The 17434-nt window shown below is 40.8% G+C and overlaps 1 protein-coding gene across 1 annotated transcript in view; it reads left to right on the forward strand.

The window, feature by feature from the left end:
- Positions 1–809: 809 nt before the first annotated feature.
- Positions 810–17434, forward strand: part of afap1 (actin filament associated protein 1) — a 61920-nt gene continuing 45295 nt past the window's right edge. Inside the window, 1 exon segment of the mRNA XM_063901065.1 lies at positions 810–1009. Coding sequence (XP_063757135.1) covers positions 973–1009 — 37 coding nt within the window. The 5' untranslated portion in view covers positions 810–972.

The following is a 17434-nucleotide window of genomic DNA, read 5'->3' on the forward strand; positions in this document are numbered from 1 at the left end:
GCAGTATGTAGCAAATGCTTTTCACTATGGTTACATCAAGGAGTTGAAGAGTTAATTAACTTCCATATTAAATTACAAAGCAATTTATAGTAAATAACTCACAGGTCAATGCATTGGTGAGGTTAAAGCTCTCCCCAATAACGGAATGTAATTTTATTCGAAATATGTGTTTATATCTTTGTGGTAGTCATGTGTTTCATGCTTCACTTATTCACATGACAAACACTGTGTTAAATACAATTCCCTTAAAGTATATTCAATACATGGAATGAAGTATGTTTAGAAACATACCAAAACAAATTCCAACAGCCTCTATCATAGACTCTCCCCTGCAGACACGGAGGAGGAGGATTAAGAGGACGAGGAAAACGCTGCTTTGAAATGCACCTAGGTAAATATCATTGTTAGATTTGGATATCCAGCGAATTGGACAATGTCGTTTTTGTCTAATATTGATAGCAATGAATAAGATGAATTGTATCCCGGCAATGTTAAAAGTAGTTCCTTAAGTGTTCATGTCATTGTTTTCAACTATAATATTTTTTCAAACTGAAATATATTGATATATTTAATGAAGCACCAACATGCTCTGTTACTAAAAAGACTTAATCAAATCAATTCATTCTGAAACCAATAGTCCGACCCGTGGTAAAATCCAGCAAGCAAGCTTTGAACTATGTAATGAACGATGGTCTTCAAACGCAGCATGTATCCATGCAGGCAAACTGCTGGAGAGAGAGCGCGAGGGATAGAGAGACATTAGTGGAATCAAAGAGGGGAGGAGGAAAGGAGGGAGGAGGAGAGAGCAGTTTCAGGGAACAGAGGACGGTTTCAGTGGCCGGTTCAATAGAACAGGAATAAGTAGAAGTTTGAACTGAAGCATAAAGCGTCTTAAAGTCCTTGTGTGGAGTAACTGCTGCCGCGAGCCGCTCGGCACGTGCCTTCTCCGGATTAGATGAGACGGATTTCAGGATGAGGAGCGACCCGGTTCTGTTCGGCTCTAACAGGGGTGAGTCTGTCTCTCTGTACCGAAATAATACGTTATTGCGAGTTCCTCAACACCCTCCCTTTACTGCAGCCTGTTTTCCATGGGAGTCTGCGGGGACCGGTACCTCAAGAGAACTCCACTGGGTTTCATATAAATCATGAAAAGTTTGGTTTGGTATATTCTGCAGAACTTCATATTGTTTTTGAGCGTACTCTGACTTTTCTATGTTCTGTAAACCGTAGGCTAGCCGTTTTTTCAGGGTCGAAAGTCAGTTTATGATGTGAATACAAACCCCGATTATTAAAACGCCTCCATGTACTCTTCAGTGTGCCAGGCTCATGTATCTCGTGCTTCGTGCATCGCTCAAAGCCTGCGTGCACAAACGCACGGACACACGCGCTGGAAAACTCCCGTCAGGATAGTTCATTATGTATATCCAGGGTGATTCTGGTCAACATTATGTTCATAGGGCAGTTTCTATAAGTCTATTCAGAATGTTGAAGAGCTAGTGGTAGATTTCAGTTTGAAATGTGCGTTGAAGTATCTCTCTGTGGAAAAGTTCGGATGTGTCTCGAACAGGAGGGGTTAGAGAGGGCGTCAGGAGGAGAGACTGTGGAGAGACAGCGGGCTCTGACCGTGACGTTTGGGTTGTGGTCGTTTTTTTAAGTGTCTATGCAGTATGAACTCCGCCAACTCCATTCAATCATCTGGCAATTCAATATGGCCTGTATGCACACATGAACGCCTGCTACATGTGAAGCAGGAGGTAAGGCCCTGACCTCATGAAGCACTGACACTGATTTATTTGTAACTTTTAGGATATATTCGGGCGAATCTTTCATGTTACTACTACAGAGGAATTTGATGGATTGGTCATTAGATTAGCAGAAGAGCTGCATAAACCTCAAGCCACATAGAAGAGTAGATACTTTGTTAGATAGCAGCCAGGACAAACTCCTCACTGGAATACCAATTTTAAACAACACCGATCCCCCAAAAGTAACATTTCACATTTTTCAGTTTGAATTGTTTTAAATGAGTGTCCTGACATAATTGTCAGGATATGGAGCTATGATGCAAATGCTTGTTTTAGGTATTATTTTATCATTTCATCTGTTCGACATAGCCCCTTGTTATGTAACTTAATTCTGTTTTTTTTAGCAATGAAACTTTAAAAGCAAGTCTGGTTTGCATTACCTTATCGTTGCTAGACAACAGACCATGATACATAAACAACACCTATTATGTTGCATGCTTCACTGAAACATAAAACAAAGGGATCAGGAAGAACCGGGAATGACTGACAATTGTGCTAAGATCTGCTGCTAGCTTAGGAGCTACACTGTACAGTGTCTAGGCTATACTGTACGACATAGGGCTGGATATGAATTTAGACATACGGTATTTTGATATCCTAGACTTACTTTATTACCCAATATCAGGCTTTTAAGCTTTCATATTTAAAGGCCTACTGAAGTGCAGCACTACACACCACGCAGTCTAGTAGTACATATACAACTCAATAACTTATCATTGCAACCGATGTCATTACGGTCGAATTAACGGAGTAATTCATATCAAATTGCGCGCCAGGAAATCTCGGAAAACAGTCTTGTTTGAGACCCTTCTGGGCGGAGCTCCCACGTGACGTCACGAGTTTAACCACAAGTGTGGCGGCCATTGTTGCCGGTGTGTTTCATCGTGTTTTGCTTTGTCAGTTTTTGGCTAAAATGACGAAAATCGCGAGTGGGAAGTGATGCATTGCGGCCTTCTGCAGCAACACCAACTCGGACGGAGTGTCATTGTTAACATTCCCGAAAGATGACAGTCGGTCCCGAGCTTGGAATCGGGAGGTGAAGCGGACACGGGCACAAAAAGCATGAGCTACCATAGTAATGCTATATATCATTTGAAAGCTGAGAGTCTCAAGAATCGATACATGAATAAACATATATTTCGTGTGTAAAATATGTTTATTCCATTGTATAACATATCAAAATGCCCCTCCCCCTCCATTCGCTGCCTTCCTACCTTGTAAATTGTCTGTATGGCCGTACGAATAAGTTAGCCCAGCATGCTTGGTCTTGAAATGTTCATAATAATCCATAGTTGTAGAATATCTACATTGTTTTCCTTGCAATATGTTGAGTAGTTGTATAATCCAGCGCAAACAAAACAGATACAAAAGAAAAAAAGCGAAGTGAAATAAACGTCTTTTTCGGCGGAAATCCGGGTATTATGGTTCGATTTCCATCATCAGAGAGCTCACTGACGCTTTCATCATGTTCAGCACCAACAGAAACAGACGGACTTTCGCTGAAATCACTCTGACTAGTACTGCTAGCCATGGTTGAAACACCCGTACAGTTACACTCGCGACTGTTTTGAGAAGGTCCTCGCAGGCTGATAAAAATCCTTTTTTCTTGTCAATTATTCTGCTTGTACGTGCTCCCCAAAAATACAAGAATTTCACCAAAAGATCAAGTAATATACATAGAACTGAACTGCTATCCCCATTTAAGTAAAAACAAAAACGTTTCAGTAGGCCTTTAAGTGCATTGTATTAGCAAACATATAACATCTATAATTAATATACAAACAGTGGTGTAAAGTAACAAAGTACATTTAGTTAAGTAAAATGTTGAGGTACTTGTACCTTACTTGAGTAGTTAAATTATTTTAAATACTTTTTACTTGTACCCCACTTATAAGGAAAATCTTGTACTTTTACTCCACTACATTTATTAAAAAATAAAAATCAGACTGTAGTTCACCTGGAGTAAATTCAGCAGCTACCCTGCAGTATACAAAGCCATTAAACTAGCTGCAACTTTACCAGCTCTGAGAACTGTTAAGATTCTTTGTTGGAAGACCAAGAGTGGGTCTGAAGTAGACCAGGATGCTTGTCATGAAGTTTAACGGTATTTAGTAATACAGTAGGAACACAGCTGTGGTTCCTCTATCCAACTCACTGATCCACAGTCCACATAGAGCAGCTATCTGTCTACAGTTGCATGGATAAAAGAGACCGTTTCTCTAAATAACATTGATTTTTATATATTCCCTCTTGTATTTAGTCTTCCATTGGCTGATGTCCATGGGGCGGGTCCTCGGCGCATTCTGCTTCGTCATCTTCTGCATCTCTTATTATACTTTATTATACAATTCTTCTGAGGTTTATTGGTTATTAAACATGTAATAATAGTATTATTGCAGCGTCAATGGGTGAGAGTTAGAGGCGGTGTGTTTAGTATGTAACTCCATGCGTCATTCTGCTTATACTCACATACACATTAGCTACATGCTACCTGAGGCTAAAAACAATAACATCCAGGGACCGGCTAGTACAAAGTCCGGTCCGTTGGGAAACAGAGAACTATGTCCTTTGATGTTCTGTCACAATATATTGATTATTCTTACACAACACTTTAATGCATCAGTAATTATAATCTAAACATATCATATACTTTGATAGTTTACTATTCTGAAATGGGCCGATCTGCATAATGAGTACTTTAAGTATATTTTGATGCTAACATTGTTTTACTTTCACTTACGTATCTGAGTACTTCCACTTCTGTATACAGAGTCATTTATTGTCCTCAATCCACCTCAACAGCTCTACTGATGAAAGGTATTTAGAGCAGTGCTGGCCTTTCCCAGTCAGTTATTACAATGTCCAGATTTTTTCCCAACATGATCCTGGAATGACGATACAAATGCTCCATATGTCTATTGTCTTTTACATGCAGCAGACAATGGAGTGGTACATTAACCGGACCCCCCAGCAGCTGCAGGGCTGCTCTGCCGGGCTGCTGCTGAAGTTCTGACAGACGTCCATTGTTTGGAGGAGCTGGAATCACATCTCAGCAGCACCAGAATGTAGCAGAGGCCTGTGTTTGTTTTGGATTTGGTCAAGGGGTTTAGCAGTTGTGATTTTAGGACAACTAATATTCAGGAATGTGATAGATGGTAAACCCACCTGGTTTACCCAAGTTTCCAAAATATTTTCTCAGAGGTAACATTACAGCGTCCCTATTTCTTGGCTTATATTGGCTTATCTAGTAAGGATTGAAGCCTAGTTGTTATATATTTAGGTAGCCGTGTACTTCAATGGAGGTGTAACGGTACTCTGACATCATGGTTTGGTTCATACCCCAGTTGAGGAATCACAATCAAGGTGGTTTCATTAAAATGGACTGGTTTAGTTTTAATGTTAGCAGTAATAAAAGCTGGTGGGTTTGAGCCTCAATAAGGCTCATTTGGTTCTGATTTCTTGGACCCTGCCTTGCTTTGGTCTTAGGGTCGCCCTGAGATGGCAGTGGAAACGCATCAAGGATACCTTTCAGCAAGTCCCTGCTCTAGAGTTGTTCCACTTACAGGATGCAATGTTATGGGGGCAAAAATCCACAAGCGTTAAAGTGTTTATAGCCATTCATTATTACAGCTCTCCTCATGGAAACCCTGAGTCAAAAAGGCAATTAACTGGGGTGTGTGTGATGTGGGCAGTATAGGTACATGGATGTCACCATTTGGTTCTGGTTTAGAGTTGGTTTAGACTTTCTGAAAGTCCATTCGCCACGATGATGATTGAAGTTTAAGAGCTTTCACATGCAAGCCCCTCATTTTTGGTGGTCGTAGGGAGGACGGACGGCAGAAGGGAGAGGCGAGACGAGGAGAGCTGAGTTTAAAAGTAATCCCTCCCTCCACCGCCCCTACGCTGGCCTGTCAGTAAACTGGCTTGTGAGAACAGAGACTTTAATTTTGAGCCGAATAATCATAGCCCTGGCGGCCTTCAACTTAAGTCAATAGTCATCTGTAAGGAATAAATACCCCGGGAAAAGAAGGGAGATACACAGCGCTGTTTGAAAACCTGTGTGGGTTTCATAAGGCTTTGAAATAAATGGCATCATCTTCATCATCCAAGCATTTACATTTGGACTTCTGCATCAAACCGTAAAACTAATACTCTCAATGTCAGATTGTTACAATGAGAGAGGATGATTGTTCATTTCTCATTTCTCCTCACTCTCGTTTTTGGATTATTGTTGAACAGGATGAGCCTGTGTGGGGTGTAAGATAAGATAAGATGAGTTAAGATGTACCTTTATTAATCCACGTGGGGAAATTCAAAAGTTTATGCAACAACAGATCGAGAAGAAAAAAAAGTACGGAGTCACACAAGGATATGAGATCAAAGTTATGAAAATTATAGTCTGTCAAAGTTTTAAAACAAAATGTTGGAACAAAATGTGGTTTAGCTAATGTAGTGGGGGTGATTATGGAGTCATTTGGGGGGCTAACCCCTCAGGCGGCCTCTCAGATTAAGGGTGGTCCTCCTGTAGAGACAGCACCTACAACAAAGGGGACGCTGCGGTCTGGACAAATGGACACACTTGTGAGGACATCATAATTCTGTGTGTTTACGTGAATTTGTTTATGTGGTGTCCTGAGTTTGTTTTGATCCACCTGTGTAGCCACTGTCTTTAGCCACACATGCTAACACTCACACAGACCAGGTGGGGGTTTCTGGTTCTGTGGGACGATGGTAGCAGTTCCTGAGAGGACAAGTGTTCAGCGAGTTGTGTCCTGGGAAAGGTTGACTTTTCCTTGTAGATCTCAGGTCTCCAGTCTGTATGTACATATGCTAGGGTTAGTTGCATTGAAAAAAAAAAGTTTCACACCTTTTTACTATATTTAGATTTGGATACAGACATCGGAGTGTGATTTGTGTTTGTATTGTGTCATGCCTCTCAATGAGGCAGTTTTTTATATTTCTTTCTAGATTCTTCCAATTTGAGGATCCCTTGAGGGACTACTCAACCTGTAAGGCCCCCAGGTGTAACTTTACAACATCACTTTAAGTTATCCTAAAAAAGTGAATGTTTGTTTTTTTAAAACACTACATATACATAGTCAAAAGGTCCTTTTGTTCAGCCTCACACTGCTATTGGGTAGTAAATGTGTTTATAGGTCGAAGTAAAATGTCTCAAATATATATATATTTTTATATATATTACATGTCTAGAACATGTAAATGTTTAGTCATTGTGGAATACATTCATTTTTATTTTGATCATTGCAATATTACATTTCCCTAAAAACGTACAAAAGCATAACAAATGTGAACACTCTTTCATTTCTGCACCAGAGTCTTCCTACAACAACCTCTGAAAGGTCAAAACAAAAACAAAATTGCTGATGTTTTTCTATATTTGTGCTTTACAGGGTTAATAAAGCACCAGTGGATGAAGCTAACACATATTTGTATTTCTGTATTATTTTCTTTCTCTTTCAGCGAGCTGCTCTGGCTTTCTGTATACATTTTCATGACATATTACAGATTGGCTTATTTCATCACAGAGCTACTTTTGAGCAGGCATGTATGCTACATTTTCTCTCAGAATTCCTTTTTAAAGGTCTCACATTAAACATTACCTAAGCTTTATGTAGGGTTAGTCTAGCTGTTTTTTGTGGCCAGGATGATACATTCATTCGAAAAACAATAATAATAAAACAGTTGTACAGTGCTCATGTTTCCCAAAGAGCATTCAGAGCGTTCACACACAGGCACCAGCACAACAACGCGCAAACACTCTGTAAGTAGTGGAAGAAGAGACCGGGTGCGAACACAGCCAAACATGTGACCCATGTCCGTTTCATATGCAGTGAGGATACACATTCATTGCTGTTCGAAAGCTCCCACTTCACCACTTCTTCCATTTGTGCTGTCTCTTCTTCTCTCTATCTCTCTCCGTTCCTCCCCAGGGCAGTACATTAGTTTGAGTATGATTAAATCAATCATTTGTAAAACCTGACATTTTAAGGAAGCCTGTAGTAGCCAGATCGTCATGAGCTATAACCACATCACAAATCCTACTGAAGTACATTCAGCTTGTAAAGTGTTACGCTGCATTCATTACAGTAACCTGGTGCACTGTGATAGGCCGACTGACAGGGTGGTCTCTGGTGTGTGGAGTTAGTTTGTTAGAGGTTGGAAACTGCAAATGCCCTCTAAATCATTTGTGTATGCGTGACCTGCAGGCATAATAATGAACTAACATATGATCATTGACAAATGCAAGGTCAGTTGTCTTTCCAACAACATAAAGTTTTGTACGGTAGGCTACTTACGCAGCGAACACACGGTTCCACTGCGTTTACTCTTGCCGGTGGGCGTGTCTGGCACTTGGGGTTAATGCGACCATGAACCAATCACTCCTCCTGTTTGTATCCCTGTATTTGTACAGGGTGGTCTTATAAGACTGTGATTCCCTACCGCTTTTATTATTTTCTCCTCCCTTTTTTGGAATATGACGAACTGACTGCGCTCTCCCAGCATATTTACATACACACGCTTTGGCTAGCGTTTGTACTTGCATAAGCGGAATTTGATTGGCTGGCGCTTCAGTCGACGCTTGAGAAGTTGAACTTTTCTCAACTTTCACCGCGAGCAACACAGGCAAAGCGAAGCAACGGTACTACAATGCAGTTCGGCTGTATGTCTCAACCAGCACTGTCTTGGTTAGTGGACTTCTAAGTAAAACACTTTGCATGAATGGTAATGAATAATGTCTATAAATATGTTTATCATAAGAAACCATAGCCTGTGAGAACAACCTCCGATTGTTTGTTTTTGTTAAATCAATAATATCACTAAAACAACAGATTGGTATTATGCCCTGACGACTTACAATGGAATGATAGGCTCCATGGTATCAGGTTAATGTGTCCACCATGTTTATTGAATGTACCACCCTAAGGTCAAAGGGTCAATTTAATAATAGATAACATTATGACGTACATTTTACGACCAAGTCGATCAAGCGTGAAAGTCTGATGCAAACACTGACCTGTTAACCCAAATCGGATCCAACCTGTGATTCTTTTAAAGATATTTTGAGTGCCTTTGTTAAATAGATGCAGCATTTTCCCTTTCCCTGCTAAATCTGTACAGTGCACATTATTATGTAAGCTTACTTGAGGCCAGGGAGTTTTGTGGTCCATAAAAACAGACAGTGTTCATTTTACCAAACTGGTTATTGAGATTTTCCAAAGCTATAAAAGACAAAAAGCTATCCAGGTGGGTTGGCCAATACTGGAGCTGTTCTGTAAGGCTGGTATTGGGCCTGGATCAGGTCGACCCATCCACTGTTTGGGACAATTCCACTGTCCTAGTGGGATTGGTTGTCAGGTCATCAGGGGATAAATACATGATTCCATTCTAGTTGGTTTACAACTTCCATGACTTCACCAATGAAAACGTTCCGTACAGTGTGACACTCATTCCTCACACCCAGGCAGATTCCCAGTGCAATTAAGAAAACCACATGGTCCTCAATTCCCGTCAAAAGATAGAATCTGGAAAAAATCTGGAGCTCTAATACAGTTTCTTAACTCCCCTTTACTCCATCTCCCTCTCCTTGGCCTGTGGTTTTGTCTGAGCACCCTCTAATCATCTCTTTAAAGAGATACCACAGGGAACATCACTGCTCTGCTCAAACACTATCTTTCTGCAGCTTGCTATTAGAGAAGCACTCTTTCTCTTTCCACCCTGTTTTGCCTTCTTCTCTCATATCTTATGTAAACCTCTGTCAGCGCTGCAACTTCTCTCTTTATCTACAACCTCTTTTTGCTCCCACCTCTTTCTTCAGATCAGGGTTTGCAGATGTGTATTTGCGGTCAGGGAGACATCTGTTCCTACGGTAAACCACCTGTGCTGTTTAATAGCAGCCAGCCTCGCTTTGTGATGTTCGCTTGGCATGTCCAACGGGTAGAAAAAGCACAGAAACCTCATAATTACAGAGCTGAGGATTAGGGAGAGAGCGTGGCAGCTTGTCATTCATCATAAACTAATCGCAGCGTCGCCCGTCCTCTGATGCTGTCACAACATCTCCCATATTCCCATATTCCCATATTCAGGGGTGGGAAGTCATACATGTGCAAGTCTCAAATCTTAACCTATAAGTCTCAAGAAAGTCCCAAGTTACTGTGGTGAGAATCAAGCAAGTCAAGTCGAGTCCCTGCTATAAGTCAAGCAAGTGAAGTCAAGTCATTGATCAGGTAAAGCAAGTCACAAGTCAAGTCAATGCTGATGAATAACTCCAGTTCCCGCATTTAAATCATCTAAAAGTTGAGTTTTACATTCAACATTAACGTTAAAGCTTATTTTCAACCCACACTATGATCTTCATAATATACACACGGTTAATAATTTGAACTCTAATTTAGACTCACTCCCCCGGCAAGATTTGTTTACATTTTTTACATTAAATGCATCAATCTGGTGTACTTTGAGGGGAAGAATTAAGGGACTAGATCTATGGCTACATCTCTCAACACCTATATGAAACAAAACTATCCTCCTATAGTATAGTCCTATAGTATGAATTTGAATGATTTCATACCTGTTTTTCATTTATTCTCTGACTATAATGATCATATAAAGTTCTGCCTTGGAAATACTTATTTACATAAATGGTGACCAAACCGTTAAGAGAGCCACTGAGATAACTAAGATTAAAGTTAACTATCCAAACACCCAGAGAGTCCTTTACCTCACTGAACTGTAGTTACCAGCCTCTCAGTGTGACAGGAGAGGACTCTCCTCCACCTTGTTGTAGAAGCAGCTCCTTATATCCGTTAGCGCAGCTAGCACAAGATGCTAACAATAGTCTCAAGTCACAAAATATGTGACTCGAGTCCCCCTCGCATTGCAGATCAAATGTACAATTACCCAAAGGATAAATATGTTATTATAAGAATAGAATATTTATCCTTTGAGAAAATCAAAAGGCATCATGAAAATGTGGAGCAGTTCTCTTCATGAATTGAGGTTCAAAGGTTTATCTTGGAATTGGAAACAGCAGTTTAAGATCCATTCTGAAGCTTTTAGATCATAACACACAATCTTGAGCCTTAAAGATATTCAATATACAGTGATATAGAACAAATATATGATCTAGCTGGATTATAAGCACACGCTTTTTAAGCATGTCACCATACCAGAAGTTTAGCAATCAATGGCCAGTGACATTTCTCAACCCTCTATATTGTATTGATTCAAGTTTCTCATCGGAAACTACGCTTTACAAGACTTCTTTTGAAATGATCATGATATAATTTACATTTGCCTAACATGAATTCATTCATTTTTTATGAATAGATCATGAATGCATTATCCACCGGCTGCTCTAGCTAACTGCTAACGCTACGTTTCTTTACAGTTGTTGGTTTCAACACAGATGTTCTAATCACAATGTCATCTTAAAAGAAAAAAGAAATGTTGAGTTTACTGCGCCCCAAACACATTTTCTGTTTCCCACCGCTCTAATGGTACTACTGAAAGCAACCACCCCCACGTTTTTATCATTTAGCTTTACACTCAAATAATGGTTCTCTACTCTAAATAGTGACTTTTTTTCAGCTGATCTTTACGAGCTGTGCTGTGAAGTTCAGGCGGATCAAATCCTAACTAAAAGCTCTGTCATATTTGTTAGTTTTGGAGAATATTTTCTTGATGAACCTTTGTGTGTATTGCCATAATGAATGCTCTACAGTAAAGCCCTGCCATGCTTTGGTGGCTCCTTGGAGGCAGTATCCATGACGATGCCAGACCATACACCAATCTCCATTAAGGAAAACCAACATCTTACTGTAAATTCTACCCACAATGCAATTAAGTGTCCCAGAACCACAGAAAGTGCTCTCCGTAGATGATAGGTTGGTTGACTCATTTAATAGGTTTGGCTTCTCATGCATCTGTTTGCTGTATCAGCAGTTATGTTGGGGGGGGGGGGGGCGGTGGTAATCACCTGCAACAAAGAAGCACAACAGACTAGGCATGGCACGGTTTTGGTGAAAAAACCGAACCGTACGGTTTGCTTGCCACGGTGCGGTGCGTCTGTGCACCGTACGGAGTCCACGGTTTTTTTTTTTGGTTTTTTTTCTCCAGACGTTCGACGTTGCATTGTAGCCTAATGCCCGTATGTTACCACGTGGTTTTCATTCGCGCGAAAGAAGCGAAAGCTGAGAGGTCGAGGTGTGTCAGCGTGTACAAACATGGCAAGTGGGAGTGGAGAAGGCGGGCCGCCCAGGCCGGAGATAGAGGATGCTCCGGGAGCCGCGGTACGTCATGCCCTCTCGCAGATACTTTGGCACCAATGTGATACCCAAGTTATATGACGAGACAAGGGAGGAAATAGTGACGGAGTTGTCTTTGGCATGCCACGTAGCTCTGACGACGGATGGATGGACTTCTAGGTCCACGGAAAGTTACCTGACAGTGACTGCCCACCACATTAATCCCCAATGGGAGTTACGAAGCTGCGTATTACAAACGCGCCCAATATACGACAGCCACACAAGCGAATTTCTTTACAAAAAGCTACGATTTTTTTTACAACACAGGCAAGAAGCACAAAGCCTTTCCAAGATATAATTCGTGAAGAGGTCACTTCATACAAGGAAACAGGCTGCATCTCTGTGGATGAAAATCCCCTCGCATGGTGGAAGACCAACGCACGTATCCCCATGTAGCAAAGTTGGCACAACGTGACCTGGCTGTCCCAGGTACATCTGTGCCAAGTGAGCGGGTTTTTTCCACAGCAGGGGACATTGTAACTGCAAGTAGGTCTCGTCTCTTGCCAGAAAATGTTGACAAACTCATTTTCATGCAGAAGAATATGAGAATTAAGTGAAAGGGGGAAGGCTGTTTTAAACAGTGCAGTGTTTGGTTCTATTGCAATATTTTATACTGATTGTGTCTGTGTGTATTTTGTTCGAAATTTTGTTAATATAACAGTGGCACTTTAAGTTTAGATACCAAATCCAGCCATATGTTTCAAAGCACTGCACTTTAATTTCAAGTGAAAAAAATACATCCTCACTCTCAGGGATTAGAAGAGTTGTTGATTTTGTTTTCTGTTAGGCTGGTTGGATGGTGGGCTCATATTATGTTTACGGCCTCATGTTCTCATAGGCAATTGTGTTCGCCTGTTCAAAGGACAGCAAACATTCCTGACCCTTATTTTGAGTAATAAAGTAAAACATGTTGAAATCATCCATGTCTTCCCTCTTGCTCTATCAAAATACTACCTTTCTGAGATTGTTAAAACAGTGTGCTTAGAGTCAATTGAAATTCAAGTTTGTGCATTATTATTACATTATAACTATAATTTTATACCCTTTTAAATGCTGTATCCTAAACTATGGTTAGTAATAGCATCTGCCTAAGAATATTCTCAGAGACAGGGCTCCTGTTATAAACTGGCTGTTACCAGAATGGCAAGGACCAAGTTGTAATGCATTGCTAAAGGCACTGTGTAATGTCATAGAAGTGTTGTGCTGTGGTAGTAAAATCTTTTCAGTGACTATTACAGTGTTCCACTGGTGTAACGGCGTGTATTATGGGGCTACGATAAAAAAGTAAAAAAAACACCAAGAACCGTACTAAACCGTAAACCGTGGACCTCAAACCGTGATACACCGTGAACCGTGAGTTTTGTGATCCGTGCCACCCCTACAACAGACATAAGATTCGAAATACTAAAGGTATTTGTACTTGGACCTCCTTTTTACTTAGACATCAGATGTTTTCCAGATTCACTGTGCCATTTGAATGTGACCTTGCGGGGGGCATGCAGAAGAGACTTGTTGCCATCTGCTGTCCTTAGATGTGGATTTAGGATGTTCTGTAGCTTTACTGTAACAAATTGCGGCTTCTAATTATATACCAAAAGTAAGCGCCTGAACAGGCCCTTGCAAGAGCTCTGTGTTTGGTTTGTCCTGAAGGCTTGGCTTGTGGTGTTGCTGCTGTTCTTCTCTAGGAACTCTCATCCAAACAGATTTTCAGCTTGAGTGCAAAGTTCCTTTAATCAGCCTCTCATTGACTCTACACTTATCAGAAATCCTTTAATAGTCCCACAGTGGGTACATTTACAATTGTGACAGCAAAAGTGGCATAGCAGGTCAAAAAAAAGGCATGCAATAACACAGAACTAGAAAATTCTGAGAAATGTTGACTGTGTGACTGAAGCCGTGGTGCGCGTGTTGCTATGGCATGTTAGAATCATTATTTGATCTCACTTTTAGCTGACTATTTTAACTGTTTATCTATTACATTTTTGGATTCTGGTACCACCTTCCTGCGTGGTTTCTGAACATCTTTAGACCACCACTCGATTTAGTTAGAGACTGACAGGTGTGTTCAGAGATCAGAGCATGATGTCCCCCCTCTAAGTCTTAAAGTGCTCTCCCACACACACCCATTATAAAATGTGAAACAGTGTGGCACTTTCACAAAACGTAAGCTGCGACTACTATCAACAAATATCCAATTAGTTTAATAAAGTCCATGGCCTCGAGAAGCGTTTAAACGTGTCATTTTTGTTCTTCGTTAAAGTATGCGGAATCTGGGGTCAAAGTGGGGTGCTTTTTTTCAGCTCTGTTCAAATGGATTTCCCATTCATTCCTATGGTGAAACTGATCGCAGTTTTCTGTGATTTGCGTGAAAACGGCTCGGTGAATCTCTTATAAAAGACAAAGCACACCGATCCCGGTCTTCCGCACGTGTTTTTTATGTGTGTTTTGTGTCAAGCTGCCCGATGAGTAGCATGACAACATTTGTGAAAGAAGGAGAAGATGAGATAAGTATGTCGAATACTAGACTGTGTGCGGCTTCACCAGTCACACAGAATAAGCTAACACTGTAATATGCAGGAGAAGAAAAGCACACGTAAATATTCTAGAATAAAGTAGGTAAGTAAGTACACATCCATGGCTAAAGAAATGATGAGCAGCAACTCCAGAACTTTGTGACGAATGTAATGTAAGGTGTGGAGACATTAGTACAATTTGAATGCACACTTTTAGGATGTTGATCCTATAGTTTTACTACCGTACTATAAGTTGCACCGTGTCTTAGTCGCTCTCAAAGATTGTGTCGTTAAGAGAAAAAAAACACATAATAAGTCACTTTGGGGTATAAGTCGCATTTATGTTTTATTTTTGTATATTTATTTAACTAGAAAAGTGCCAGTTCCAGACAAGTTTTCCAGTCATTGTAAACTTTCTTTGTTCTGGTCGATAACAGTTTTCGGCTGCATACTTTCAGTGGCGTTTTTATATGCACAAAACTGGTGGGGCATGAACAACTTAGATATTTATAGGCTTCTTGTACCTTAATACTTGAAGTAAAGAGCGCTATCACAAAGCAGAACTCAACAATAACAACAACCGTGATGCCTCAGCATGAAAACAGCACACTGTAAGGAAAGCACAGACACTTGTCACTGAAATGAATACAGCGTGTGCGCCCCAATCACTAAACAAACACACTCCCGTCCAAGCTGATCGCAGTCACAGACAGCGTTGAAATACACTTTGCAGAGGTTATTTCCTAAGAGGTGTGTGACTCGCTGAATAAAATAATTGAAAATCTAATTTTCAGTGGACTCTGGAAAAGTAGATTTCTCACGCTCTTTCTCGGTCATGCAATGTTGAACTGAATGTTTCTCTGAATGAATGCCAGAGATTTGCCTCAACGTGCCTTGTGTGGGCATATACTATATACTATACTGCCAGAAACATTTTCATTATGACAACTGACTGGGTCTACTTTTGGGAGTGTTTACTTATGACCCTGGCCTACACCTTTATGAGGTTTCTGAAGCCTCATATCCAAGTAAGTCCACATTCACATGATGACTGGCAGGAGTAGAATGTGTTCCTGATTATTTGTAATTAGCAGGACATTTTGTACAGCGAGAGCCCCTGGATTTAGTTTCACCACACATTGTAGAACCACTGATATTTAATGTTGTATTATTATAGTCCTTAAACCTTGTATGTGTTTGTGAGTTTCTGTAGACAGATCCTGACCTCCACACTTTGGAAATGCCAAGACTAAACACAACCCCAAAGTGTTAAAAGACGCCCTCAGTTATGAAAAGCAGACACCTGAAACACACACGCACACACACTGAAAGTAGGATAGCGTATGTCAGTGTGCTCTCAATCACAACAGCTGTGTTCTGGGAAGAGGGCAGAGAACCCTCCTCCCTCTAACCTGGCTAAGCATTTTTTTGCAAAAACAGCAAAGGAGCCGCAGGGTCTCAAGTTCTCTCCAAGATCCAAACATAATCCTGTTGCCTCGCAAAACACACACACACACACACACACACACACACACACACACACACACACACACACACACACACACACACACACACACACACACACACACACACACACTTCACTCAGGAAAACCCCTTTTGTTCTGAGCGCTGGGAAGTGTGAATACCTTCCAGAGGACACATCCCTCCGTCTCTAGGTGTTTTTAGTGGGTCTTTGTGTGTTTGGCTAAGTGTTGACACAGCAAATGTGCTCAGAGGCTAATTAGAGTGCAAAGAATATGTGTCATTTATACAAAATATTTGCCAAATCTACTTATCAACACATGTTTTGTAAAAAATGCATTTGCACTATCCAAAGTGTGAGCATGTGTGTATGTTTTAGCTACAAGCGACTTGGACTTCAGGATGAGAACAACAGCAAAAGAATAAGGAAGTTGAATGAGTGACAAAGCAGGGGAATGAGACGGGAGAGAGTGTTTGTTAAAGGGTGTGGACCTTTGTTTGCATGACAAGGTTTTTTTCTGCTTCCCCTCGGGCCCTCTTTGAGGGTGGTCCTTCTCGCTCCACGCCACTTCATTTTCCCTCCACGTCTTAGGTGAGCTAGAGAGCCTGCTTCATGTTTTTAATCTCACACACACACACACACACACACACACACACACACACACACACACACACACACACACACACACACACACACACACACACACACACACACACACACACACACACACACACACACACACACACACAGTGTTTTGACCACCCCAGTAGTGGTAAAGTATTGCACAAAGCTCAGTGAAAGCGTAAATGGAGCAGGAAGGAGTGCTTGGCTGTTCTCTTCTGTGATATAAAAGCAGGCATGGGGACGAGAGTTTGCCAGTGAGAGGCGTTACAGTGATTCTGCTTTAAATAGAGACTCATGTTTCTTTATGACCTTGAAGTCCAGTTGTAAGGTGTGTCAGGTGTCAAAGTTCCAACAGCGACCAATAGAACATCCTCACATCAAGGGGCCACATCATATTTTGTCCCTTAAAAAGCTACATTGTTAGAATTGACTGTTGTGCATTGGAATGATGAACAAAGTGGGTCTAGTTTACTTTGACTTTTTTCATTTACTTTGAATGAATGCAGCAGTTTACAAAAGGAATGGTGGTTGTAGTGGAAAATGCACTCGACATCTCTTATCCTTTTACAACAACCAGAAAACACAGAGACTTGCAATTCAAAATAAAAGCATTTCCTTTCAAGCATTTCAAAATGAAATCAGGTAACAATATGTTTCAACATTTCTCCTGCTTATGTCAGTAAG

The sequence above is a fragment of the Eleginops maclovinus genome, chromosome 14 (assembly GCF_036324505.1).
Source record: "Eleginops maclovinus isolate JMC-PN-2008 ecotype Puerto Natales chromosome 14, JC_Emac_rtc_rv5, whole genome shotgun sequence".
NCBI classification, from domain to species: Eukaryota; Metazoa; Chordata; class Actinopteri; order Perciformes; family Eleginopidae; genus Eleginops; species Eleginops maclovinus.